The sequence below is a fragment of the Pipra filicauda genome, unplaced genomic scaffold, assembly GCF_003945595.2.
Source record: "Pipra filicauda isolate LSUMZ 115617 unplaced genomic scaffold, ASM394559v2 scaffold104_size2351352_pilon, whole genome shotgun sequence".
NCBI classification, from domain to species: Eukaryota; Metazoa; Chordata; class Aves; order Passeriformes; family Pipridae; genus Pipra; species Pipra filicauda.
The window spans coordinates 102,431-129,319 of NW_024103485.1; the positions used below are offsets into that span (position 1 = coordinate 102,431).

A 26,889-nucleotide genomic window follows, 5' to 3' on the forward strand; every position below is an offset into this window, starting at 1 on the left:
CTCCCACTTTGGTGCCCACCTGTATAAAACATTTTGCAACAGCTATTACAGACTGGTTTCCTGCTTGGAACTGCTATTCCAGAATGAAACTGGAATTCACAACGAACCAAAAGGTGGGAAGTACTGAACTGTTTTTTTTTTTGGAGGGGACTTTTGGGTACAGGATTATTTTTTAGTTGTTTTTGTGTTCTTTTGTTGTTCTGCCAATACACATATATCCTTTAGTAAAGGGCTGTTATTTTTTCCTTTCTCCATACTTCCTCAATTGGAGCCTCTTAATTTCAGATTTACAATTGCTTGGAGGGAGGAGCTTGGTCTTCCTCATAACTCATCCTCCTTAGCAAAACACTTCAGTCTCATTAAACTGAGACAAAAACATGCTGAATATTGCAGAAAAGCCCCTCACCCCTCCACTGTATCTCCACAGGGCAATTTCTCTGTGTTGGATGCCTTATGCCTCCAACAGCTGCTTCTATCCCATTGGAAGTCCACAGAGTGTGGGCACTCCTAGGGCAAACAAATTGTTATTTTCTTCTGTTTCCTAGTTTTTGTCTGAGTATTTTCTGTGAATAACTTATAACCTGTAGACAATTTGTTAGTGAATCTTTGAAATGGAAGAGTTAATTTGTTGGATGCCAGAGTTCTGTGAAAAGGTTTGTTTTTTCCTGCTCTTTAAAGAACAGTGGCCTTTAGGTTTGTGTTTGCAGTGTGATTAATCAGCTCTCATGAGCTCAGTCAGCTTTCCACAGACTATTTCCAATATTGAGTTTGGTAGGTTCTTACAACTTCTCTGGAGTAAGAATCACAGTGAAGCAATATGAGAGGAGCAAGCACATCTAAGGGAAAACTAATTGAAAGGATAAAGCTGGGGCATTTTATTGTGTTTATGTGGGTGTAGTTACAATGGCTGCATTTCAAACTTCCAGCTGTTTAATTTGCACAGTGCTATTATACCATGTTTGCAAATTGTTGTAACATTAATGTGCTGTTCAAAGTGCTGTACTCAGCCTTGCATATCTGTATGGACTTGTTTTATGGAAGGGTTTTTTACCTTTCATGAAGGTGAAAGACACATCAGGATTAGCTTTTGGAGGGATGCATGGATTAGGGATGCCCCTAATCCTGTTAGCAAATCACAAGATATGTGCTCCTAATTCCTCTGCTGTCTCACTGAAGATATCTCCTAATCACCTTGGCTGTTGACAGCGGGTTTCTTAAACACCTGAGAAAGAGACAGATGCTTGTCCATGTTAAAAGTGAACAGCCATGAATTTCCCTTGAAACAAAATCTGCATTTGCACCTGCACAGCATCCATGAGTTGTATGCATGAGGAATCAGCATCAGAAAACTTTGAGACATCTGATTTTCATTAATATTTTCCCCCACTCACCATATATCGTAGCACTGAATGTATTGGCGGTGTCATATCCCTTGTCAAGTGGTTTATTTCATTTAGCATAAGGGTTCACAGTCCACTGTTTTGATGCATGTTCTGCTCTTACATCTCATCTCTTTCCTGTTTGTGGCATTTATTTCAGTGTTTAGTCTCCTGTAGTATGTTAAGGCTATGTCCTCCTAGTGCATATTTCGTGTTGGGAAGAGCGGATAAAAAAAAGATTATTCCATGATTATCTGAATGATTATCTGGTAAAATTATTTTTACAGACTCCCTGTGTGCAAATGCACGCCTTGAATTTTGTTCATTTACACAGTCTTTCCTGTATTTCTGAAAGCTTCGACAGACATCCTCAGGGATCTTTCTGGCTCTAAGCAATAGTAATTTTGTTACAATATCTAATCTCCTGGGAAAAGACAGAGAAGTTTTGATGCTTCACAGAGGCCAGGCTAATGCTAACACCTATACCTTCGATGAATCGAGCAATAAAAATAGCAGGTTCTGACTGTTTGTGGGTGTTTTAGATCACAGAACACTTCAGGAAAGGCCGAAGTTACTGAGTGATGTGTAATCTGGGTAATCACAACCTGCTATCTTGCACTTTCCATTCTGTCAGTCACGGTGGGTTTCAGTTTTCCAGGCCCTGGACAGCCATGTAAACCTGGCTGGATGTTGATGACAGAGCCACCTGCCCAGTCCTGGTGCTTTTGCTCTCCTTGCTATTCCCTGATGGATCCCTTTCCCTCTTCCCTGTCCTCTTAGTATTTCTCCATCAACCTTTCTGCATTCACCAGCTCATGCTCTGCAAGGGTGGAGGCTCCTCACCCATTGCTGCTGTCTGTCTCTCCTCTCTCTCCATCCACAGCCCAGGGAGATGTCTTGTTTCAGACCCCTTCCTACAGCCCCAGTCTCTGTTTGATTCCTGCTTCCACATTCCTCCTTCCTGCCCCACTGTTTCCCTCTCCCACTTTTGTTCAAATCCATTATGAATTTCAGAGACCGATGTTTTGGTTATGGAGCCATATCCATAGCCTACATTCTGATCTGCCCGAAGCACAGTGGCATTCAGACAAAATAACTCCTTTCAAGATGGGTTCAGCACTAATGGTGGGTGTTGTCCTTGATATCAATCAGTGTTGTGCCATGAACTTTCTTCTCTTCAACATTCCCCCACTGTAGAATCCTGTCCCCGGTTCCTCATTACACCCTACAAAGCCTGGCAGGCAAGTAAAGAAAATGCAGGAGTGCAAAAGGGGATTCAGCTCAGAAATTTGTCGTCTTTGAAAACCAAAGTCATTTTTCACCTCAAATTTTACGAATTTCTTGTTTTGTCAGGGTGGATGGTGAATAGATGTATGCTGGAAGTTGATTGTGAGTAGATTGGGCATGGTGATGGAGGATTAGGTTGTGTGACTGAGATTGGTTTGGATGTTAATATTTCATCTCTCAAATCAGTGATTCTCTGAGTTAACTTTTTCAGTGTTTGTCCTTTTATGATATTCAGTGAAGCAAATATGTGTTGAAATTAATGAAGGTTCCTGTGTATGAGACCTGTCCTCATGGTCCTGTACTTCCTTTTAAAACACAGTGCTCTTAAAATGCAGCAATCCTATTAATCTTTGTGGAGGGAATGAAATGCAAACACTGGTTTATTAAGGGGCTCTCTATTTCCTAGAGTTCTTCATTAAAGAAGACTTCCAAGTGGGTAACCAGCATGAAAGTAGATAAGCAGATGAGCTTGAAGGCTGTTTTTTCAGGTTAGCAATGCATACATGATTTATTATAATTCAGTTTGTGCTTTCCTGAAATCATCGATTTGTTCTTGTTTGCTGATTTGTGAGGGTGCAGCATACTGCTTTGGAATAAAAAAAACCCACTAGAAATAATATTTTTTTTAAAAAAAGGAAACTATATTTTTTTCACAAAACTTTACCTGCCGCGGTTACTGGACTAAACTGCACATTGAGCAGAGAAGAGTAAGAAGCCAGTTTTCCTCCCATTCAGTCTCCTTGCTTTTATCTCTGTAGTGAAACCTTGGTAAAATATCCATTGTTTCTCTCATTGCTGTAACCATGCAAGGGTGGAGGTGATCTGTAGGCTGAGCGTCATGTTTTGTATGTCTGGGTTTAGCTCACCTGGCTGAGGTGGTGCACTCACTTCCTGACAAAAACACAATTTCCCCTCCAGCCTCTGGTGGAAAAAAATATATCACATGTGATGGGAGTTTTTAAATAGAAACAACTGTTTCTCATATTCATTGCCAAGAATACATATCTATTATATATGTATGCATATAAAAATATTTAGAGAAAAATTACTTTTGGGCCAAGAGAAAATCCTGTGCTCTTGTTCAGAGTCCTCTTTATAAGGCTGCAGGGTTCCTTCTGTGCTTTTGCTCCAGATTCTTTACAGGCTTTGTGATGGAGTGCCCACCCCTGCCTCTACTCACCTCAGTATTGTAGTTTATTGACATGAGGATTTAGGATGAAGAGATGGCCCCATAAAAAAGTCCTCATGTCTGCCTTCCCTCTCGTGTCTTCATTTAAAGATCTCTGATAGATATCGTAGATGATGGCATGAATTTTGTGTGAGTTTAAATGATAATTGGAGGAAATACAGAAATTTGGAGCTTGAGCATGACACGTTGGAGACATCAGTTTGCCTAAAGATGACTGTAAATAAATGTAGGTTTAATTCCTCAAATCTTTAGCATGTTTTCTATGAAGACCACAGTTCTCAATATGAAGGGGAGATTTTTTACTTTAAATGTCTGTCTTTATTTTTAATTCCTTTTATCTTTATTAAATCTCTCAGTCATGTCAGTTGGAGTTTTATTTGCATTGAAATATAAAAGAGGAAGAGTTAGATCTTAATTTTGCATGCATTCAGTAAGCTAGCAATTTGAGGTATTAAAGTGCCTTGAAAGCCACATTGAATACAGCAGCCCAAAACCACAACAAAGAAAATTTCTTATTTAACTTTGTAGAAATTGTGGATTATATATTCTGGGGCATATCCTGTAAGACCTTACTTGTGCCTCAGCTAGGCAAAATGCCCATTATTCTCAAGTCATATGCCTGAAATATTACTGAGGGAGGCTGTGGCATAAGTTATTTTGGATTTTATATGCAATAAAGCACTAGAGACTGGAGGTGGTGGTAGCAAGCAATTTGCTATGGAGTCAACAAGTACCACACCAACCACAGTGGTAAACACACTGGTTGGGGTTTGCTCCCACTTTTTTACGTTTGAAAAAGCAAACTTGTTTTCTGTGCTTTTTTGCCTGTTTGCCATCTGCCAGGGCAACAGAGTTCTAGGTGAATTCCACCAAGCTTCAAGGAGGTAAAAAAGTACCAGTTATCAGCTAGAAGGCACTTGGCTAATTCTTGTTTTCTGCTCAGTTCCTTTCTTTTTTTGTGTGTGTGAAACTTCTAAATTAAAATGGGATAAGTATACTGCTCTGCTCATTGCCAGGTCAATGCCACGTCTATTGTGGATGAAGTAAAACTGCAGAGCATTACAGACTACACATATTGAGAGAATTATGTGCTTTTCCCTGGTATGTTTCCAAAAAGCACTTTTATCTAAATATAATATATGTTGGAGGCAAATTAGACATTGTTTCAGTAGCTGAAGTTTTTTACCCTTTGCGTTAGCGGCCCTGAGTGCGATTTGTGCTGAAGTACTCAGAGGCAATTTTCCAGAGTTATTTGAATGTGGTTGGAGGATCTGCTTGCATTTCATATTATGAAACAGATGATCAATTTTCAGCCATGAGGAAAGAAGCAAAAAATAATGTGCATTAGTCATTCTGCGTTTGTGCAGAATGATGCCGTGACGTTACCAACGGGCTCTAAGTACGAAGCCCAGGTTTTAGGGCTTGAATCTAAAACCAAAGGAACTGTGTTGTTATAAAGAGAAAACTGAAAAAAAAAAAAAAAAAAAAAAAAAAAAAAGAAAAAAGAGACAGGGCATTGGAAATATTTGGCATCTATGAAACTGAAATTTTTATTTTCAACAGAAGCCAGTAATTTGGGAAGGCAGGATCTGTCCCAGAGGCTTCAGTGTCATCCCTAGAAATGCAATAAAATGCCTGGAGGCTTTTCATATTGATTATTTGGTAGTCACCAAGGATTTTTGTTGTCAGTATGGAGTCCTTTTTCCTTGTGGTTATTAGCTTGCATGTCACCTTTCATACTTCATTCTTTGAGGTGGATTGTTTTCACCTTAGTTCTTTAGAATCACATTGTTAAATGGATGAGTGTATCTACTCTTTCCTTGCCTGTGAAAAAACCTAAATGTCAAAAACATCAAAAGAAATCATAAAAAAGAATGTACACAAACTGGACCTCTCAGAAGACATTTTCTTTCCCACACTTAACTGTTTTTTCATGTCTCCCAGCCAAATCCTTAGCCCAAGTAAATAATCTAAAGATCTTCCTCAGCTGAAACAAAACAAACAAACAAAAAGTTGTTAAAATGCACATTTTTTTAGCCTTTAGTTTTTTAGATCAAAGTTTAAGGTAGAAGGAATGCTTCTAAAGGTATGGTAAGAAATTAAGGACGCCAGGTCTGACAGAAAAATGTTCTTCTGCTAACCTTTTGAATAAGTGGTTACCCATCAAAAAAAAATTGTAATCCTTGAACTCTTTGGACCTAAAATAAAGAAGAAAGTATATTAGAAACACACAGTATGAAAACGAGGTGAATGAGTACACAGTACGCTGAAAGGTGAGTAGTCACTTTGGTTTTGCAAGACAACTACGTGGATATCTGGGTTGTTCATCCAGTCAGGAGTACAGGCTGTGCAGCTCTGGAGAATGTGTGGATCAAAAGACTAAAAATACTTGTGAGACAGAGATGAATTGTGAGCAAAATGAGAAACATATACCTTTGGGTAAATGTAAGGCTGTAGTGTTTTAAGTCCAACAGGTGCCACCATATAATCTAGTCTAACTTTCCATACCTAAGCGTTAGTGGAATTTCAACAAATGAGCCCCCAGATTGGTATTTTTTGGTAGTATAACTCCCAAAAAGGCATCCATCTTAATGTGGAGATGCAAGAGATGGATGTTCCATCGTTTCTTCTGTATATAATTACCCTCACTGCGAAGGATATGTACTTAATTTCCAGTTTTAATTTGTCTGGGTTTAATTTCCAGCCATTGGTTAATTTTATCCATTTGTCTCTCCTACATTCAATGTGAAAAAAGTTGTGCATGTCAAATTGAGAAATATGTGAAAAATATGGGTGTTAATATCAGCATTCATGCACAACATTGGACTGAGAACTGTGGTGGCATGTCTGCATGTCTCCAGCGAAATCCCCTGTTTTCGCTCACTGCATCTTTTTGAAACATGAGCATTTTGGACTGAGATTCTGCTCGTTCCCTCATAAAAATGAATCCTCCTGAGCAGGTCTGAGCAGAAGGCTGTCAGTTCTCCTTGAATTATGGAGGAATGATTAGAGAAAAGAGTTTTGCCCATAACTGCCCCCCACCATTCACCATATTTTTAGATATGACTCGAATGAAATGCAGCTGACGTTGACACGCAAAGCTTGAAAGAGGAACAACCCTCTGGAAGTGTGTGCATTTGTTATGGGTTTTTTTAGGTGAAGATTGATCAGTTGTTTATATCCACATTTTGAAGCGTGCCTATCATAACACAAATTAAATGAACAATAAAAAGATTAAAGGCATATGTAATAATAAATAAAACGGGCCTGAATATCAACAGTGACACAAAGAGCACTCCCCAGTGGGTATTATTACAAAGTCCATCCTCACCCCACCCATCCTTTCAGGAAGAGCCTGGGTAAATAGAAAGGCTTTCTAAGAGCACAAAAGGCAAACAAATGCACATTTATAGGTTGAGTCTGGCAATTAAATTTATCATTGAGGACATTTTACTGGCATCTTCCATCTGACATAAATTTAGAAATACGCAAGTCAACAAATATAATTTCAATTGCTGTGGTCTTAGGTGATGAAGGGTGAAGGTCTTAGAAGTAGGTTAGGTTGCAAGTGGAGGTGCAGCAGTCTGGTACAGGATGAATGATCTCATTTCTTGGGGTGGACCACAGAGAAAACTATTCTGTAATACATGTAAGGACTTCCAGATAACAAAGTTGTGTGGAAAAGAGCTTTCTGAAGAGGTACAGTTGCATCTAATTGAGGTACATGTTGTGAGGACACTGCTAAGAATGCAAGGTGGTTTTGTGGGCAGGAGAAAGGGAAAACAGACATTTGATTTGAGTGAACCACAGAGGAAATAAGAGGTAGATATGAGCTGTCTCTTTAAGTTAAAAATCCTAAAGGCTTTTGTTCTGTTTGGAATTTTTTCGCATATTTCTGACACTCCTGAAATGGAGTCCAAGTTCAGATTCACAGCAATTCTTTCTTCCTGCCTCCTTGAATGGAGTTGTGTGATCCAGCTCAAATTAGACAGGGTTTTCCTACTCCTGTGAAAAATTAAAAAAAGTTTAGATTCATCAGGTTTAGCTCTGAGGGCCCTCACTGAGGGCAGATAGGGCTACAAATTATAAAGTTTCTCTTTAATCAGAATACAAAGTGTTTAGGAGAGGGACCAGATCTTGCCCTATCTTTATAAATTGCCTGCTGTAGCAAGCCCCTGAGCTTGATGGGAAATTTCAATGCTGTCATAATTCAGGCAATAATAATAATGTAGTAGTACCAGGCAAGGAACTCTAAAACCAAAGTGCCTTAGATAATATTTGAACCGATTTGAGGTTTCAAGTGGAAACCAGTTGAAGCTGGCTTGTATGAAATGGTTTCAGCCCCATAATCATCCTGGCTATTACAAAGTTTCTTTATGGGCTACAACTTCAGGTAAATTCAGTGTTTGGTGTAAAATACAGAGTGCTGAATCTCTCTGAAGAAGGTCTGAGGCAGATGGCCACATCACCCACCTGTATTCCCAATCCAGCAGAGTTATTTTCCACTCAAGGCTGTAGATTCCCCCATTCAGTCTGAGGGCAACATTTTTAGACTCACTCAACTGGGAGATTTGTTGTTGACTTCAGCAGGTTTGGGATTTCAGTCCTGGAAGTATAAATTTGTCCTACCCACTTAGTAGGGCAGAACATCTGTTATTACTTGTTATCACTACCCAGAGTGGTGGGAACTGTCCTCTCACATGGATGAGATGCTCAGTCTCCCGTACAGGAGTTGTGCAATGTGGGAAGGATGACAGACTCAGCACTGTAGCTTTGCTAGAACAACTTACCAATAATGCACAGAGGTTACACAGCTTTTTCTCATGTCAGAAACACAGAGAAAGATAACAAGAGAAGCAGCCAATTTTTTCCTCTATTACTTGACTGAGATCACGTTATCTTTGATAACAAGGTGTAGGATGGTTTCCAAGTGATCATCTTTTCATCTGAATATTTAATAAGAGCTTTCGTGCATCACAAGGCTTGGCATACCTCTTTGAGGTCATACTGTGTTGTGGTCTCATTGCCTGAGGTAGCTGGAACAACTAACTATAGAGAGATACTTGCCTGCAAAGACTTTGAACAGTTATATGGAAGGTGACAAATGGATATAAATTTAGTTTAATTCAGTTGCCCTGTGTGTACGTGTGTGCTGGGCAGCAAGGCTGCTCTCCAAGAGTGGAGAAGCAGCACAGGCCAGCATGGATCATCAGATTTCCATCTGTCTGATACATGGAGTTAAAATCTTGGAGTCACATTTTTTATTATTTGTTCACTCTTGCTCTAAAAAATGTCAAAAGATGTAGGCAAGTGAAAGATAAGCTTTGAAGAACTCCCAGGTTGATTTTGGTTGTGAGGGGTAGCTAGGGAGAGCTGTAGCAGTGGGAGGGTGAGGGTCAGTGTTTCTATTCCCAGTGGAGGATGCATGAATTCATGTGTCAGCCCATGGTTTAATTTCTATGTGAAATTACTTTGACACCCTAGGCTATGTTGATAGCTGAGGAAAAGAGAGCCAGTCAAGTTAGGGTGAACAAACTCAGTGCGTGAGGATTGAGTAAATGATGAGATGAACACTAGTTGGAAGAGTGTATTTTTCGTGAGCAGAAATGGCATTTGCCTAACTTGCACCATCTTTCCTATGACTGAATTTCTCGTGGAAAGTCAATGGCAATTAGGGTAACTCTTCTGAATCGTTTCAGTTTACCCATGCTGTGGTCATTAACCCATCAATTAACATAGCCAGCCTGAACCTGTATTTTCAACCTGCTCTACTGTCAGTCTGTTGTGGCTAGTCACGTCCACTCCAGAAAAACCTTTATCTCAGAGGGAAGCAGAACAGCCTGTGAAAGTACAGTCTGGGGAGCAGTTTTAACGTAATTGTGAAGAAAACATGAAACAGATCTCTAAAAAAATTGCAATTAGTTTTTCATATGACTGTTTTCACGTTCGTGTGCATATTGTATGCATCCATCCTGGTGAACAGAAATTAATATTTAAGGTGACTCTAATGGATGGAGCCCATACCTAGTGTACTTGCTCACTAGTAGGAAACCACTACTTTCAGCAGTAACCACTACTTACTGCAGTAAGGCTGTGGATATACTTAAAAGCAGATTGAGAGAGATTGTCAGTTTTCTTAACAGCTGATCTATGTGATAAGTGTCCAAGGACAGGAAATGCATATCTGTTTAACGGGTACTATTTTGTGGGAATTTTTTGCCTAGGGTATTTTTATTTTTTTTTTAGTTTGCTGAGCAACTGGTGATTTTAAAGAGACATTTTAAAGAGGCTTTTGATAGCAATTGTTCTCCTTGCTGTGTAGGAGTGTTCTGTGTGGGTACAGAGAGTGGGATAAACTACTTCATCCTCACGTGGTCTCACTGCAAGGACAAATGCTGAGCCATAGGCACTGGGAATCGACTCAGTCATGGCCATTATCCAGCTGCCACAGGCTAAGAGCAGTATGCCCTCTCCTGTGCCCTTACATTTGGACTTCAGAGCTAAAAAGACCATAGCCTTCCTGCAGCCAGAATATCTTGTTAATGAATGGGCTGTCTGTCATCAGTTTGCTAATGCAGTTTTGTTCCAGAGTCTCTCTCTTCTGCAAATTAAAGACCTCAGTGGTTTTTGGTTGTATTCACATGCTTTCTGTTCTAGAATTAAATGAAATGTTGATCCTCCTTTAAATTGTTTACAAATGGCAGGAAGTGTTTTTCCTTACCTTCCCTGCATCACCTCTAGTGCTTTTAATTTGTCTGCTTCCTTTCTTCCTTGTCCCTACACTGTGATCCTTCATCACCAGGCTGCTTGTGGTTTTCACGCTTCTTAAGAGGATTTGTTTCTGTAAAGAAAAGGTTACAAGCTCTTGAGACAGACCATGAAAGTAGCAAATCAAATTCTGTGGTGCAATTAGGATGAAAATGCTTTTCTAGGTCTGGCAAGGGCCTCAGCCATGGTTTACATTTTAAAATCTCAACGCAAAATTTGGGTAATTGAGTCCCTGCTGAACCTATACTTTCGCCTTATTTTCAGCAAAGGAGAAAAGCAGTATCAGAATAAGGTTAGAGGAGAGGATTGGGCCCAAAACACCTCTCTCATAGCTAAATCAAAATGTTTTAGTTGCTTTTAATGTTAAAATATTCCTTGCAATACTTGGTTTTACTTGATGCAGAACTCTATTATTTTTTCTCCGTGTGCATGGCTGTACAGCTAACTTGAATGTGTGGCTATATAAGGAGGATGACTTCTTAACCATGACATATCAGACCACTGCTAGAAGCAAAGTAAATTAATGTCCTGACTGGGTCTGGCACGTGTTAACTTCCTATTTCACTTTCCCTGCACAAAAAGATAAGAGGAACGCAGGCACTCTCCCTTTATCTCACACAGTAATAATGCACTTCAGCAAAGATTTGAACGGGCCACAGGATTATTAGGATTGTAAGGTCTTGCTCTCCTTTTCAAGTAGAATGAAACTAAACTAAATGTGATGGGTTAGATGAATACAATGAGTTCTCAACTGTAGGCTTTCATCACCGCATCAGTCTTATATGATTTGGTCTGAGAGGGCTCTGGGCTCACCAAAATTTTGTGGGTATCAGATGTTTGGCACTCAGAACCAACCACTGAGAGCTGTTGTCATGCTTGTGTCTCCCTGATTTCATGTCCTTAAAATTTAGAATATTGTCACCATTTTTAGCACATGAGATTTGGAGGAGACTAATGAAAAGCTGCTTGGCTAAGTCCAGTTTCAGTTGTGTGGGTCTGAATGACAGTCTGCTCAAAATGCTGTTGTGAGCACTCCAGCAGGATCATGGTACAAGCTAGCAGGATGTTTGCTTAGCTACAGAGCTGGGGGTTTATGGTCTCGGGGTTTTCTAGGAGCAAACTAACAGTGTGGTATGGCTGCCACCTTCACTATGATTATTTTGTCGAGTCCACTTTTGACAAACAAAAGAAAACCAACCTTTGAAATGCCGCATCTCAAACTTCACAACGTATTTTCTAAGCAGCCACTGTAGCCATGCTTACTGTGCTCTGGAAAACTTCTTTTTTCGTAATTCTTCTGTGTCCTATATGCTATAGCAACTTCATCTCCCTATCCCTAATGCTCTACTGCAGGCTGTCCTACCAGAGAAACGATGACGATGACGAAGAAGCCGCCAGAGAACGTCGCCGACGGGCTCGACAGGAGAGGCTGCGGCAAAAGGAAGAGGGAGATCTGTCAGGAGAAGTCACGGAGAAATCAGAAGTTAATGCCCAAAACAGGTAAATGGTATTTACTGTTGTTTGCTGACAAGTCAGTGGTAATTTTTATTCAGAGCAGAGAAGTATTTTGAAAGGTCTGCTTTGGTACTTAAATTTTAAGTACCCGGTTTGGCCATCCTTATTCTGAAGAAGGACCTAACACTGTGAGGATTGACCCTGGCTGTGTCTACACAGTAGAGTGGGAGGATTACTGGCTCTGGGCTTGAGGCCATGCTCATAACCCATATCCAGCATGTCCTCAAGGCTGTCCTTGGGGTGATTCAGCTGGGGCTCATGGAGGCTGTCAGATTCTCTCAGGTATGACTGCATCTGGCCTCACAAACCACCACATTTTTGTCCTGCTAATAGAGGTCAGGGCATTGTGGGGCCAAGGCACGTGGGATTGGTGGGCACCCAGGCCTCAAGCTGCAGCTGAAACATGCCTGTAAGGTGCTAGATGTGAGCTGCAGACCACAGCAGTTGTCTGGCACTGTGAGTGTCATACAGCTATAAACAACAGAAAAGTTTATGGAATGAAGTGACACTTAGAATCATAGAATCATCAAGGTTGGAAGAGATCTTTAAGATCATCAAGTCCAACTGTCAGCTCAGCACTACCACTGTAACTCCTAAACCACTAAACCATATCATTCATATCACCACCTACTTTTCACACGCTGAGTGGCCAGAGCTGGCCTTCCTGTCTGTCCATCACTTGTTTAGTTTCACACAGTCTCAAATAATATACTCAGATTTCCAGTGGCCATAACACAGTTGGCAGAAGAAACCAGAAATAGACATTGGGATATCGAGGTAATAGATCCTGAGCACAAGTAGCATTCTATTAAAGACAAAGAGAATGGATATAGATAGGAAGACAGCAACATTTCTGATCATAGATTATAATCTTTTTCCACAACAGAGGAAAGGAAAGAAGAACAAACTAGAAAGAGGGAAGAAACCTGCACACATGAGTATTAAACAGCTGAATTTTAAAGGAGTCAAGAAAACCTCCAGGGACTGAGAGTGAAGTCCATTCCTGATACCTACAGCTGTTGAATAGCATATCTTAAATTAGGTGCTGTGCTCTGATCTCTAATAGTGTATTGTCCCTCTACAGACAATCACAACCTCACTGCACATTAATTGCTGGACTATCCCTTTAGGGACTGTGTCTGTGAATGCTGTTGTGGGACAGGAATAACTTCTTTTTGCTAGAGAAACTCTGAAGTCAGGAAGTATCTTGCTTGTGTAGAATCTTCAAAAATTTTGCCTAGGATGAAGACTATGCATAAGGCACATATTACTCAGGCCAAGCTGAAGGAAGCACCTAAAGCAAGCTAAGGTCTTCCAAGTATTCTGCTGCAGGATGCAGAGGGGGAGGGTGTATTTTTCAGGGCAGTTCAGAGTGCAGCTCTACAAGTGTCAGTGACCATTCCAGTGCCTACCAAAGTCATTAAGGCTCCTTAGAACTTCAGTGGCTCTTGGAGCTGTCTTGGGAGGGAACCATTCCAGGCTCTGATATTGTGAAACATTGCATTCCTATGGATGTAGAAATGCCAAAATTAATCCCCAGAACCACTTTGCTAAATTTTGAAGTATGTAGCCTGTTTGAAGTTGTGTCTTCAAACCATGGAATGATGTTACAGTAACCTTTTTTTTTCTGGAAACAGTGAAGTGTATATGTTGTTAAAAAAGGTTTTTCTTTTTTCTTTTAATGCAAAACTGTCACTTTTATGTAGTGTGGCAGGAGAGGAAAGCAAGCGTTCTACAGATGATGAAGCTGCACTGTTGGAGAGACTGGCAAGACGGGAGGAGAGACGCCAAAAACGTCTACAGGAAGCCCTGGAACGTCAGAAGGAATTTGACCCCACAATCACAGATGGGAGCTTGTCACTGCCCAGCAGGAGAGAAGTAAACAATGTGGAAGAAAACGAGACCACGGGGAAAGAGGAAAAGGCTGAAACACGCGGAGGACACTGTGAGATTGAGGAAACAGAAACAGTTACCAAATCATATCAGAGGAACAACTGGAGGCAAGACGGGGAAGAGCAAAAGAAAGAAGAAAAAGACAAGGAGGAGGTACAGGAGGATAAAACAAAGGAGGTCCCTGTAGAGGAAAATCAGATAGACGTGACAACAGAAAAACCCACAGATAAAGAAGGAGTAGAAACAAAAAGTCTAGCTACAAATGCAGAGGAACACAAAGCAGAGAATGATACAAATGTTGTACCAGAAGGGACACCAAGTCTAACTGACGCAGTAGATAAAGAGAAGCTTAGGGATGAGGACAAGGCTGAGGAAGAAAGGAAGGAAGCAGAAGAAAGGGAGAGGTTAAAAGCAGAGGAAGAAAAGAGGGCAGCTGAGGAAAAACAGAAAGCAGAGGAAGAAAAGAGAGCAGCTGAGGAAAGAGCTAAGGCAGAAGAAGAGAAGAGGGCAGCTGAGGAGAGGGCTAAGGCAGAAGAAGAGAAGAGGGCAGCTGAGGAGAGGGCTAAAGCAGAAGAAGAGAAGAGGGCAGCTGAGGAGAGGGCTAAGGCAGAAGAAGAGAAGAGGGCAGCTGAGGAAAGGGCTAGGTTAGAAGCAGAGAAATTAAAGGAAAAACAAAAGATGGAAGAACAGAAAATACAGGATAAGCAGGTAAAAGATAAGAAAGCGCAAGAGGAAAAACCCCAAGCAGTAAGAAAACAGGTACAGTAAACATTTTGCACCAAACTAAGACACCTGTTGTTTGTGAGAAATGTAATGCAAGAAAAAAAAGATTGATTTGGAATTTCCTCACAGATCTATTCCTGCACTGAAATGACTAATATTTGTGCTCTCACTCTCTCTTTTTAAACTTAAAGCTCTCCCTGCTTACCAATAATTCAGTGCACAACATGCCTGACCTCACTCTATCACTCAAAGAAAACCTTGCATGTTCAGACCTCTGCATGTTTTTTTGCTACCTTTTTTTCTCAGCTGCTACAAACTGCCTAGTGTGGTGTCACACATGAGGTGGAGGCAAATACAGCTTGGCACAAAATGTTGTGAGCACCTGGTAAAGCTGTGCGAGGAATGTTGTGTGTTAAATGCAATCACAGGAGAGGGCTCTCTGCTGAGACGTGTGAGCATGACACCACATGAGGGAGAAAGGCCCAGATGTGGGAAATGGGAGAGGGTTGAGAGGGCGGGGAATTTGGAGAGGGTGAAGGGAGCACAGTGGCACATGCAGATGTGGGCACAGCAGCGTGTGATGGAGCTGTGGCTGCACCCAGGATTGGTACACGAGCACAGTGGAGAAACAAAAGTGCAAAGAGACGTGATGTTTTCGCATTAAAAAAGTTATTATTGAAAACCCAAAAACGAAGGAGGAAGAAAAGGAGGTTAGAGCGGAAGCTAAAAGGGAAAAGTTACCAGAAGAGAAGCTCCAACCTACCTCCAGAAAAGATCAGGTAATTCATAAACCATTGGTTCAAACGTGGTAGGGAAACTTGAGATAAGAAAACAAGTAAGACAGCTATAACCGAAAGTTTCTTCTTCAGCAAAGTGCTTAGGCATGTGCTTCAGTTCAAGAATGTGTGTAATCCTGCTGAAATAAATAGGGATGAAACTACTTACTTAAGTGCTTAAAATTAAGTTAATGCTTAAATATTTTGTTCTTTTGGGGCTTTAGAACCAATTCCTGTTTGTCTTAAAACAAATATTTCAGGAAACTCAGTTTGGTCAATTATACAAGGATGTTTTGCACCCTAGGGATAAATTTTTCAGGACGGTATCAACTAATCATCCTTCCTTGGTTTCCTCTCACTTTACTGTGAACTTTTTCCCTACGAATGAAACCTACTCTTACAATAATAATATCATAATAATCATCTAGGCCTTTGGCCGCCCGCCTTAACTAATGATTTCCTCCAAAACTGCAATACCCTGTTATATAAAAGCATACCCAAGATTCTTCTTTTGTTTTAAAGAGCAAATCTACAAAATTTACTGCATTGCATTCCTACTGTAAACACAGGAGCTGGTGCCATGATGTTTTACTGTATGGTAAGTAAATAAGATTTGGGGACCATTTACTCTTCAGGTTACAGCTGGACACAGGGAGCCACGTTCGGTGCTGTGTAAGCAACTGTGGTTTTGGTTCAGTGCAGCAGGTCTTAAAGTACCCCCCAATTCTAATTAGACATTGAGAATGGTCAGGGCCTTAGAGGCTTGGACTCACTTGGGTTTAAAGGGAGGCTCACCCCAAAGATCTAGTAACAGGCAGTTTGCTGTTCACCCAGCTGCACGGAAGCATTGAAGTTGAAGGGGGTCAGCTCCAGTCCTTAGCTGGTGGATCAATTCAGAACATGCTGGAGATGCTTAGCTCACCCTCAGAGAGTGAGGAAGGCAAATCATGTTATAAGATTTTATGTCCAGTTGCCTGGCTTGATTATCCAAGGTATGTTTTGAGTAAGTTTCATATGAGATGGAAAAGACGAATGAAGGGATGGAGATGGTTAGAAGAAAGGTTCCTGATGAATCAGGAGAGACATTGGCAATACTAGAATAAATTACTCTTGTAAGGGGAAGTGTTAAATGAGACCTAATGGAGATCTTCAGAATAGTGCACTAGAAAAAGTAGACAATCTCTTTAAATTAACCCAATTTAGAGGTAAGAGCTACACAAAACAAATAAGAAATGGATTACATTAAGAGTTCAAAAGACAGAATCATCTTCCAATATTCACTTATGTCTTTGAATATTACAAGTAAATGTAAAAAGGAGTTTGTAACTGAACACAAACTTTGATTTTGGAGGGGAAATCGAGACACGGTTGTCCTGCTTGTGTTTATGTGGAGCTCAGTCAACTCTCACTAGAGCTCTTGTCATGCTTTTAAACCCTACCCACTGGCTAGATTATTCCAGGAAATTGGTAAGACTTATAAAAATTACTTGTGATTTTTATGTTTCCATCTTTGGATGCTCAAGCTGAGACAATGTAATAGAATCCCATTTTTAGTGCAATGCTGAATAGCCACCCAGTGAAAGATAAATCTTTTGCAAGTGTATCTATCATGCTGAGCATTCAAAGTGTTTTGGAAATCTTGGTTGTTGCTTCCTGGCTTGTGAAGAAAAATTGACAAATTTGGACTCCAAACCAAGGCAAGATCAGGCTCCCATTTCCACTCCTTCCCCCCTTTCAAGGACATACAAATTCAGTGAGATCTATTTCTAAGCATACATGCAGTTAAGAGGACAACAGTGTTCCATGAACAAGATCCTGAAGCAATACAGTCTATCTACATAATCAGATTTTGCTTTTGCAGTCATGTTCTTTCTTAATGTGATCAAAACCTGGCCCTTGAAATTCAGGTTTTGGTCAAATTGGCAAGCAAAATTTGTCTCATTTTCTGCACTGTTGCACAATTTTTGCTTCTTAAAAATGACCTGAAAAGTTCATAAGAAAAAGCTTTCTCATGATGTGAGACTCCTGGTATTTCCTGCTTCCAGTTTGTGCTACAACAGTTGCTTTTCCCATGGTATTTGGGTGTAGTAGTTGGCTCTACATGGAAGCTCTAGACCCAGATGCCCACAGCTTTTAACTCACCAAGTAATTGAGCTGAAATAAGGAATCAAATTTGGCAGATGACCCCAACCTCAGTAACAGATTCGCCTCAGTCTGAAGGTGTTCAAACTCAAGATTTAGAAATCTCAGCTCTCAAATAGTAGCATAAAACTGAAAAGAAACAGTGTAGAGAAAGATTAAAATATAAATACATTAAGCTGGAAATTCACTAAACATGCCTTTGGTCATATTCTATATTGATATCAAGATTTGTGAGAGCATGTGAACTGTTTCAGTTCAGGTAATATCACGTCTGCTCCAAGTGGGGTCAGTGTAGTCATTTTTACTGAATTCAGCAGAATCTGAATTAGTTTGTAATTCAGGGAAGCAGTGAGACAAGGGAAAGAACTTTTTCTGTTGCCTGCCTTTGGAATAGGATGCAACAGTTCCTTCTTCTGTGCTAATCAATCTCTATTTTGGCATTAAAATTAGTAGGAGAAGGATTGGGCCCAAAAGCTGAGAAATGTTTCTGTAATATCCTGTTTTAATATCTTTTTGAATAAAGAGGCCAAGCTGTGTTAATGGTTTTCTCAAATGCAGACACATTATCATAAATCCTACTGGCTTCTGAAATACTAGTTCCTAACCTATTAATTTTCAAACTATATTGTTTTAATATTGGTTTTCTCAGGGATTTCAATTAAGATGTAAGAGATATGACCCTCCCCAGTGGACCTGAATACATCAGGCAGCTGGGAGTGTTGGCTTTTTAATAAGACTTGGAAAAGTCTCGATGAAAATCTCAGCCAAGGAAATCCTATGCTCTCAAAATCCCCACACAGACATCCTGGCATGAGAAATTTTGCAACAATCAACACAGCCGGTTTCAGTATCACGCTGTCCGGGACTGAAGGGTTGGGAGACTGCTAACAGGCAGTAGAAATTTCATTTATTTATTTATTTATTTTGTGAACATGATCACTAGCTACAGTCTTAGCTTTTTGGGAACACCCAAAAGATGTTACTGTCTGATGGCATTCATTAGGGTCAATGAATAGCCCTGGTTGTCTCAGCTCCTAGAAAACAGTAAATCATTCCTTGAGGCTGCTGGTAATAAAGGTCTCGCTTGTAGCAGTTACAGCATCATGGCCAAAGAATGCACGGTCATGGAAGCTGAACTTCCCTCCTGTCTGTCAGGGTGCTTCTGCCAGGTCATGGCTAAAGCCTGTTGGCAGGGGAGGGTGGGAAAAGTCTGCACTGCTGCTGCCTGCTCCCAGGACAGAGCAAATGCCTCTGGGAGTTCTGTCCAACCTCCCCCACCGGTGGCAAATTTGCTGGAGTAGTTTGACCATTCCATACTCACTTACTGTGTGTGTCACCACAGTATTATCCAGCATATCAGTTTCTGTGAACAAGCAAACTGGCCTCAGGTTAAGTCAGAGACTGACTTTGGGACTTCACTCAGCAACAGCCTAATCCAATGCCTTAGGAGGATCTTTGAAGACTTTGAGCTCATTCTTTGTTGATAAAGACATTACAACTCCAGAAGTCATTCTTCAATGAGAAAGGATAGAAATTTCATTTGATTTGAGGGTGAGGGTGTATATTAGTTTTTTATTTCAAGGTGCAGCTTAGGACACCATAAAAGCAGTTGTGTTGCAGACAGAACTGTTACAGAAATTCTTTTTCTTTCTAGTTAGCAAATGGGATGGCAACAGGCCAGGTTCCCAAAGGACAAAAGTATTTATATTCTAAAGGTCTCCATTTGAATTCTTCACAGGAGGTATTTCTTTCTTGCCAACTAGAATATTCTGCCAACATAGTAGAGCTGGGGAAAGCAAATAAATGTTTTGGAGGTATATGTTTCATCTGCTGCTATTGAAAGTCTGTTTTGGTTGGTAGTCTTAGCTGAGTGAGAATCTTTCTACCTGAGAATAAAGAACTTAAATCAGTCCACTTTCTCCTCTTATCAGCATCTAACCATGACTCAGCATGCTGGTATCAGGTCATCTGAGGTATTGATAAATACTGCAAACTCATAACTCTGAAGGAATACTGGAGAGTGAAATCATGCACTGATGGATTACTTGATTACTATTACGAATTCTAGGACAAAGCTTTGGAAGCATAAAGGGAATTTTTACTTTAGCATTTTCTGCAGCGTTTGCTTCTTCATAGGATTAAATATTCATGTCTGATAACACTACCCATGACTAGCTCCTGGTAGGACTGTGCTTTTTGTCAGAGTAAGTTTTAGTCTTATACAAAGAGAATTTTGTGTTTTGGCCATTATTCTTGCAACACTGAAGATGTGCTATGACACCAAAAAGGGTGAACTTTGTCAAGCAACCTTGACAGTCAGTGGAGTTTTGTGTTATTTATATTGCACCAATGCCCTAAACCTTGTACCAAGAATATATACACAAGCTTAGTCCCAAAGAGTTTGCAACCCAGAATCTTAAGAGCCAACAGGTCAGTGGTGTTGCAGTGAGAGGGAAAAGAGTTGGGATGTAGATGCAGAATGAATTAATGAGGTAGCATAGTCCCATGGCTTCAACAAACACTTTCACAGATTCAAGATGCTTTGATCACTCAGGACAGTGATGGTTGATCACAGTTTAGAGCTTTACAGATTGCTTCTGCCATAAAGCACATGAACATTTTGAAGAGAGTTCCCATTAATACTAAGAAATCTGTGTTTCTTTGCTGTTAATTAGAATGTCTCATTGTGACTTCTTTTTTGTTGTTTGTTTCTTGTGTTTTGTCCTGTGATTTATGGTACCTCCTGAACAGGTAAAAGATGACAAAGATAAAGGAAAAGCACCCAAAGAGGAAATGAAAAGTGTCTGGGATCAGAAGAAGGGTGTTCCTGAACAAAAGACACAGAACGGAGAACGTGAACTCACTGCCCCAAAACTTAAACCTACTGAGAATGCTTTTGGGTAAGTTTCAAGTAGGAATTGAGCTCACTTATGTTATAGCAGAGCACGGGCCATCTCTGGGTCTCTGCTTAATAGCCTTGTAGCAGCTGAGTAGAGGAATTGTGTTGGAAAAATCAGCAGAGGCTCAGGCATTCATTTGGTTTAGGTATATGGTTTCTAACAACTACCCCCGTGTTGTTGCAGTAACGAAATGAAGTACAGAAAGCAGATTTCAATAGCCTTGCTCCCTCAGTAGAGACAAGTGTCTTATTTTCACTTTGCTGTGGATTTCCTTCCTCATTTATTTCTAATACCTGCACAGAGGCCAAACATGACAACCCAGATTCTGTGTTCTCTGATTTTTTTGGTCAGATCTCAACCTTTACTTTAGTAACCTATTGCCAATTACCCACCTGTTTTTAATTAGACTCTGTATAGCAGAATGAAGCACAATCCACTTGGGAACTCCTGAAAGAACTTCTCCCTTGATTTCAAGGCAAACCTTGGAATTAATGGCTTCTCTAGAAAAGTGGGGGGTTTTTTCAGTTAGGTGAAAATGTTTTCTTTTTTTTTTTTTTTAGTAAGCTGGGCCAGAGTTTGGTTTTTATTTTTCTTTTTAAGGAAATATTTGCCTTATGGTTATATTGGGAAATTCAATGAAGGTAACAAATTGTTAGTGAATATTTTATTTAAAAGAATCCTTTCTGCCAGTTAAAACCAGGGAACACACGAAGTAGAAATTAAGTTCTTCCTTTTAGCAGAAACCCAGGGATGAGTAGGTTAGAAATCTAAATTTTTCTCCTTCTGCATCTCTCTTCCTCCTACATGGACACAAGCAAAGAAAAGGTTAAGCTTTCCAGGCACTTTGAGAAATCTGTGCATGGCACATGGGATTTGCTATTGTATCTCCCCTTGTGATTCTTCCGGGAAAAACAAACTTTCTCAAAATAAAATGCAGTTCAAAAGACCCTGGAGACACCCTGACCTAAAGTCAAAAGACAGAGATGGAATAGCAGGAAATTGGCCTTGCTCAAAACTGTCCTGCATCATGGCTTGGGTCACATCATCAATAGCATGAGAATGGTTTTCTAAAAATAATTTTGTTGTGTTTTCATTTGCTTTACTTCCTGTGGGAGATGGGCATTAGAGGCAACATGCGGATTTGACTTTTCACTCTTTATTTTTCTATTTCTGCTTTTCTTCTACTGTTTCATAGAAGTGGGAATAAGTCTGTTTAGTAACCTGTTATCAGCTGAGTAAAAGACTTGGATTGGTAACATCAGCAGAGGCTCCAGTGTTTATTGGGTTGTTAGATATTAATTAGGGCTCTTGGCCTATTTTCTAATGAACTGCCTCCACAGAATTGGGCTTTGTCTGGAACTTTCTTTTATGTTTTTTTGTTTGTTTGGTTGGTTTTTTAATATGAACATATCAATTATAGTTAGAAAGAATATAACTTGGCTAATTCTCAGCAGTGAGGTTTGAGAACAAAATAGGGTAGTGGAGGCTAAAGAAAAATTTGATCATTTTGTCTACATCAGCCAGTAAGAGAAGTACAGAATAAACCCCCATTTTATGGCTTTCCCTTCCCATCTTCCCTCTCACCTGCCTCCCTCCCTATTCTCATACAGGATTGCAGAAGTCTTAAATATGATGTAACATGTTTTTGCACATTCTTCTGACATTTTTGGCTCCCACAAACCACTTCTTTCCTTCTCCTCCATGTCTGAAAGTGGCAATCATCTTCACTTCTTAGCACCAAAGAGGTGCTTACGAAACTCTTCCTCCACTCAGCATCTCAATGCTATTTAGCAATATCGACAGTGGGCAACAGAGATTCCCAGAGTCCCTTGAAAACAGAGCATTTGGAAGTGGAGGAAAAAAAGGAGAATTACTGCCAATTTATTATTTGGTATTTTGGATTATGCAGAATCAGTCCTGTGAGCAGCATGAGAATAAAATAAGCTAGAAAATGTCAATGTCCTCCATTGTAAAGGGGCCAAAATCACCTGAGGTCTCCAAACAAAAATGTTAAGACTTCTATCAGTTGAAAGCTGAGAGCAGCTATTAATTTCACTGAGGCTGTCTGCACTGAAGTTATTGAGGACTTCTGTGCTGATGTAGAACAGAATGGATCTTTTTTAAGAGAATCTTAGCAAGTGTTACATTCTTCATTCTCTTAATTCTGAAGGTTGAATATTTGTCCTTGCCAAGGAGATCATTGTGTCCATCAGAAGTGATCTCTTGCATCTTTTTGGGCCCAAAGCTTGCAGGTCTTGGTGGGTTGGCAACACAGACTTCAGAGACAAGAGGCAATGAAAAAAAAAGTGAGATTCCTGGGTTTGTTTGCTGTTGAGTCTACAACCTTGCAATGAAGCAGGAAAGCCTTAAGATAGCCAGGGATTTCTCATGCCCTGTGCAGCTTTAGGCACACTGGATCCTTAGGAATACTTAGTGCCTTGTAGAGACTCAGGGAACATTTTGGGTTCTCAGTATCTCTCCAAACTGAATCAGAGGTATTTCAGGCTGGGCAGCCACACAAAATCATACTTGAATATTGTTCTTCCCTTTGCTTTTGAATGGGCTAAATAAAATTTCACAAATTTTCCAATGTTTTTTTCACAATACTTTAGTTAATTGCATATGTATTTTTAATTTAAAAAGGCAGGAGTTTCTTTCTGTAGTTGGACTTCGCTACCTGATGCAAACTCTTATTCATGGCTATTTATGTTAACTTGACACTTATGATGGAGAGTGATCTTGTGGTTCTACTCTCATGGTTTAAGTGATTGCAATGCAAAAAAACCACAGGACTGGATGTGCAGCAGAAAGGGATTGTGATAATGTGATGTTAGGGAAGTATAAATTATGTACTTGTAACTCTAGGTTAGAAAATCAGGTATGAGACTGCTGGAGGTAGACACCTTTACAGACCTCTGGGATTTTTTTTCTTTAGCTTTGCTTTGTGGTGTTACATCCTTGCATGGAAAAGACTTTCTAAAACCAAGTAAATACATTGCAAAATAAATGCCAGTCTTTCGTACTGAACTTGAACAGATGAATTGTGCTATTTTGCTATATTTTTTTAAGTGATAAAATTCCTAAATCATGCATGCCATGCTAGAACCAAATTTCATCCAGTTTAGTAAGATCATGTGAGGGCAGAGAACTCTGTTAGTAGATTTTACTATGGTATTGAAACCACATAATTCAGCTCTGGTCTACAACCTGTTTTATATGGTTAACTCCATCTGGATGTGGCAACTATCTGAATGAAGAGCACCTTCCCAGGGTTGGATGTAATTCACTGGATTGCAAATTTATATGATATATGTTCTTCATGTTGTCATCTCTAACAGTTATTGTTGGAATATTTGATTCATATCATACTCTGCAACACCCTGGTTGCATTAATGAAGTCATTAATATCCAGGTTTTTTCGGATGCCAACAGTACAGGAAGTTTTTTAGAAGACTTTATTAAGTACCTTCCCTTTCTGTCTTTCTGTCTCTTCTGAACAGCACACTCACACCTCTTAGGTACCTATCTCCTTGTCAGCAGTAACATTAAACACATTCAGGGAGCAGACATTTCTCTAAACACTGATGTGACAGTTATTTAACAAAACAATGATATTTGACTCTGTTGAAAGTATGCACTTCACCTATGCACATTCTTTAGGTTTGGGGCTTGGATTTTTTTGCTATTCTTTCTTTCTGTCTCATATAACACAGCTGGTTGGAAAACTTCTGTTTTTCTCCTGTGGAAAGTTTCCATTAACAAATAATTTCTGGTTTCTTATTAAAAAGCCATACTTTCCCTAGAAAACATCAGCAAAAACTCTGGTGAACCTTTCTGTTCGTATGTGCTTGGAGAGTTGAAGTGACAGGTGGTGTAGATGAGATAGGAACCTTTTTAGGTTTTTTTTAAAACACTGTTGAAACTGTAACACTCCCTCCCCTCTCTTATTTCCTTCTATTTTCCCTGAGTCAAGTAATTTGTTCTGTCCCCAAAGACGTTTATCTTTTTCTAGAGGGTTTATAAAAAAATATTTGCCTTTGAAAGCAAAGGATTCGTGCATCTTTTATTACACAGAACATAGCATAATATTTTTACTGTGAGGTTTTTATATGTAAATTTATCCAATTTAAAGACAGCAGAGAGGAGTTAGTTATGGCTTTCCTTTGCTTTGTTTTGTGTATGAAGTGCAATATGATTTTGGAAGTGTTTATAAGCAAACTGCAGAGCAGAGTTGTGGAACTGTAACAGTTTGCTGTCTACAATAAGGATGCTGATGAGATATGATACCTCTTACTGAAGTTACAAGAGATGTTAAGTATTTCGATTTCAGTTATTAAATTCTTTAAAAATGGAGGTGGCACAAGTTCTCAGGCAAACTGGTGAAGCTCCTGTGTTCACACAAGCATATGAGAGACTCCTTCCTCACTGGCAGCAGATGGGAGAGGTTTTCCTTGCAGTAGCCCAGCCTACTAACTCCGGATGAAAATGTTTTGGGCCTCTCATAGTTTGCTAGGAGCAAAAGGTTTTATAAGGAAATGTCTTTGAGTGCCGTGCTCTCACGCTGCTGGTGAGCACATGGCAGCAGGTGGCCCTGGACAGGATGGGAAAACACATGGTGCATCACCTTCCCTTTCATTTCTTTCCCAGACGCTCCAATTTGAGAGGGACTGCAAATGCCGAGGAATCAAAGCCAGAGGCTCTAAAGCGGCTAGAAGATCAGCGCCGTCGTCGAGGTGAGAATGACAGTGAGGAGCTAGAGAAGTTGAAGGAGAAGCAGCAGGAGGCAGCAGCAGAGCTGGATGAACTGAAGAAAAGGAGGGAGGAGCGCCGGAAAATCCTGGAGGAAGAGGAGCAGAAGAAGAAGCAGGAGGAAGCTGAAAGAAAAGTCAGAGAAGAGGTAAATGTAAAGTATGAAGTGTTAGACATGGGTTTTGTTCTCTGATTACTACCATACTTCCACTGTCTTTGCATTAGTTGATAACTCTGTGGCATTGCCTGCAGAGGCACTTTTAGGCAAAGAAGTTGGTGGGGCTGAAGGTCGATGGGTCTGTATTTAAGAAAAGGGCAGAATGAGGCCACAGGATATTGGCTTGTAGGTGAGGAAGGAAAGTGTAACAAGGAAGGCAAGACTGAACCCAAAGATACAGGTATTTCTCATTCTTAGATCTGCATTTGCTGAATAGGGAATTGATGCTGTGGCTTTGCTTTAAATTGTAGCTTTTATCTGAGTCCTCTGGATTGTGGGCATTGCTTAGTTTCTTAGTTCCTGTCAGGAGATGGTCTGTTGCAAGACACCTTGATTTCAAATGCAATTAAAATCACCCCATTTTCTAACCTTCGGGTTTAATTGCAAGTATGCTGTATTTGATATCAGGTCACCACATCATATAGGTGCTCTAGGGAAGACCTGAGGTAAAACATGCAGCCATGCAAGGCAGAAAAAAATTTTACTATTCCTGCCTCAGGAAAAGCAGGGCTCTAGTATATGTATTCATGAGTCGGGATTTCATTTGCAATAGTTGCAAATTTCTTATCTTCTTGGGGATGCAAATTATTGGGGGAAGTGTTATAGCCACAGAGTTCAGGGTATCTATTTGATATTATGTAAACTGAATTACAAAGCGCATGTCAAAATTCATCTGTTGCAGATAAACTGGAATGCTAATTTTATATATAGTTACAATGGGCTAGATCTCATTAGGGAGATATTCCTGTCTATTTAAATATTGAGTACTCAACACATCTGTTTTCTTGTACTTCTCTGCCAAGGGACTCTACAAATAGGATTTCCAAATCTCTGGTGCATCATTTAGGAATCCTAGTTGTTCGGAAAACAAATAGTAAATGAATAATAATGATAGTTTCTGACAGCTGAGTGCCAATTCCTTTAACATATTAAGCTCTTTACAACAGAACTCAATAGATGCCAAGACCCCCCTTAACCAGCAATCAGAATGATGGTGTTTGAAGGTTCTGGTTTGACTTGTAGCTAGTGAAGTAAAAATCATCTCTTTAAAGTAGTCTATCTGGACTTCAGCAAAACCTTGGACACCGTCTCCCACAGCATTCTCCTGAAAAAACTGGCAGCCCACAGCTTGGACAGGGGCACTCTGTGCTGGGTTAGGAACTGGCTGGAGGGCCGGGCCCAGAGAGTGGTGGGGAACGGGGCTGCATCCAGCTGGGATCCGGTCACTAGTGGTGTCCCCAGGGATCAGTGTTGGGCCCAGTTCTGTTTAATATCTTTATTGATGATTTAGATGAGGGGATTGAGTCCACCATCAGCAAATTTGGAGATGACACCAACCTGGGGGGTAGTG

General features: G+C 40.2%; 1 protein-coding gene across 2 annotated transcripts in view; it reads left to right on the forward strand.

The window, feature by feature from the left end:
* The window catches only part of CALD1 (caldesmon 1), a 98,813-nt gene that overhangs the window by 54,077 nt on the left and 17,847 nt on the right, over positions 1-26,889 (forward strand). Inside the window, exons 3-7 of one of the 2 annotated variants that reach the window (XM_027747449.2) lie at positions 11,977-12,123; positions 13,845-14,790; positions 15,450-15,533; positions 20,424-20,572; positions 25,220-25,469. In XM_027747449.2, the coding sequence (XP_027603250.1) occupies positions 11,977-12,123; positions 13,845-14,790; positions 15,450-15,533; positions 20,424-20,572; positions 25,220-25,469 (1,576 nt within the window). The remainder of the gene's footprint in view (positions 1-11,976; positions 12,124-13,844; positions 14,791-15,449; positions 15,534-20,423; positions 20,573-25,219; positions 25,470-26,889) is intronic. The other variant, XM_027747454.2, reaches the window with a different exon arrangement.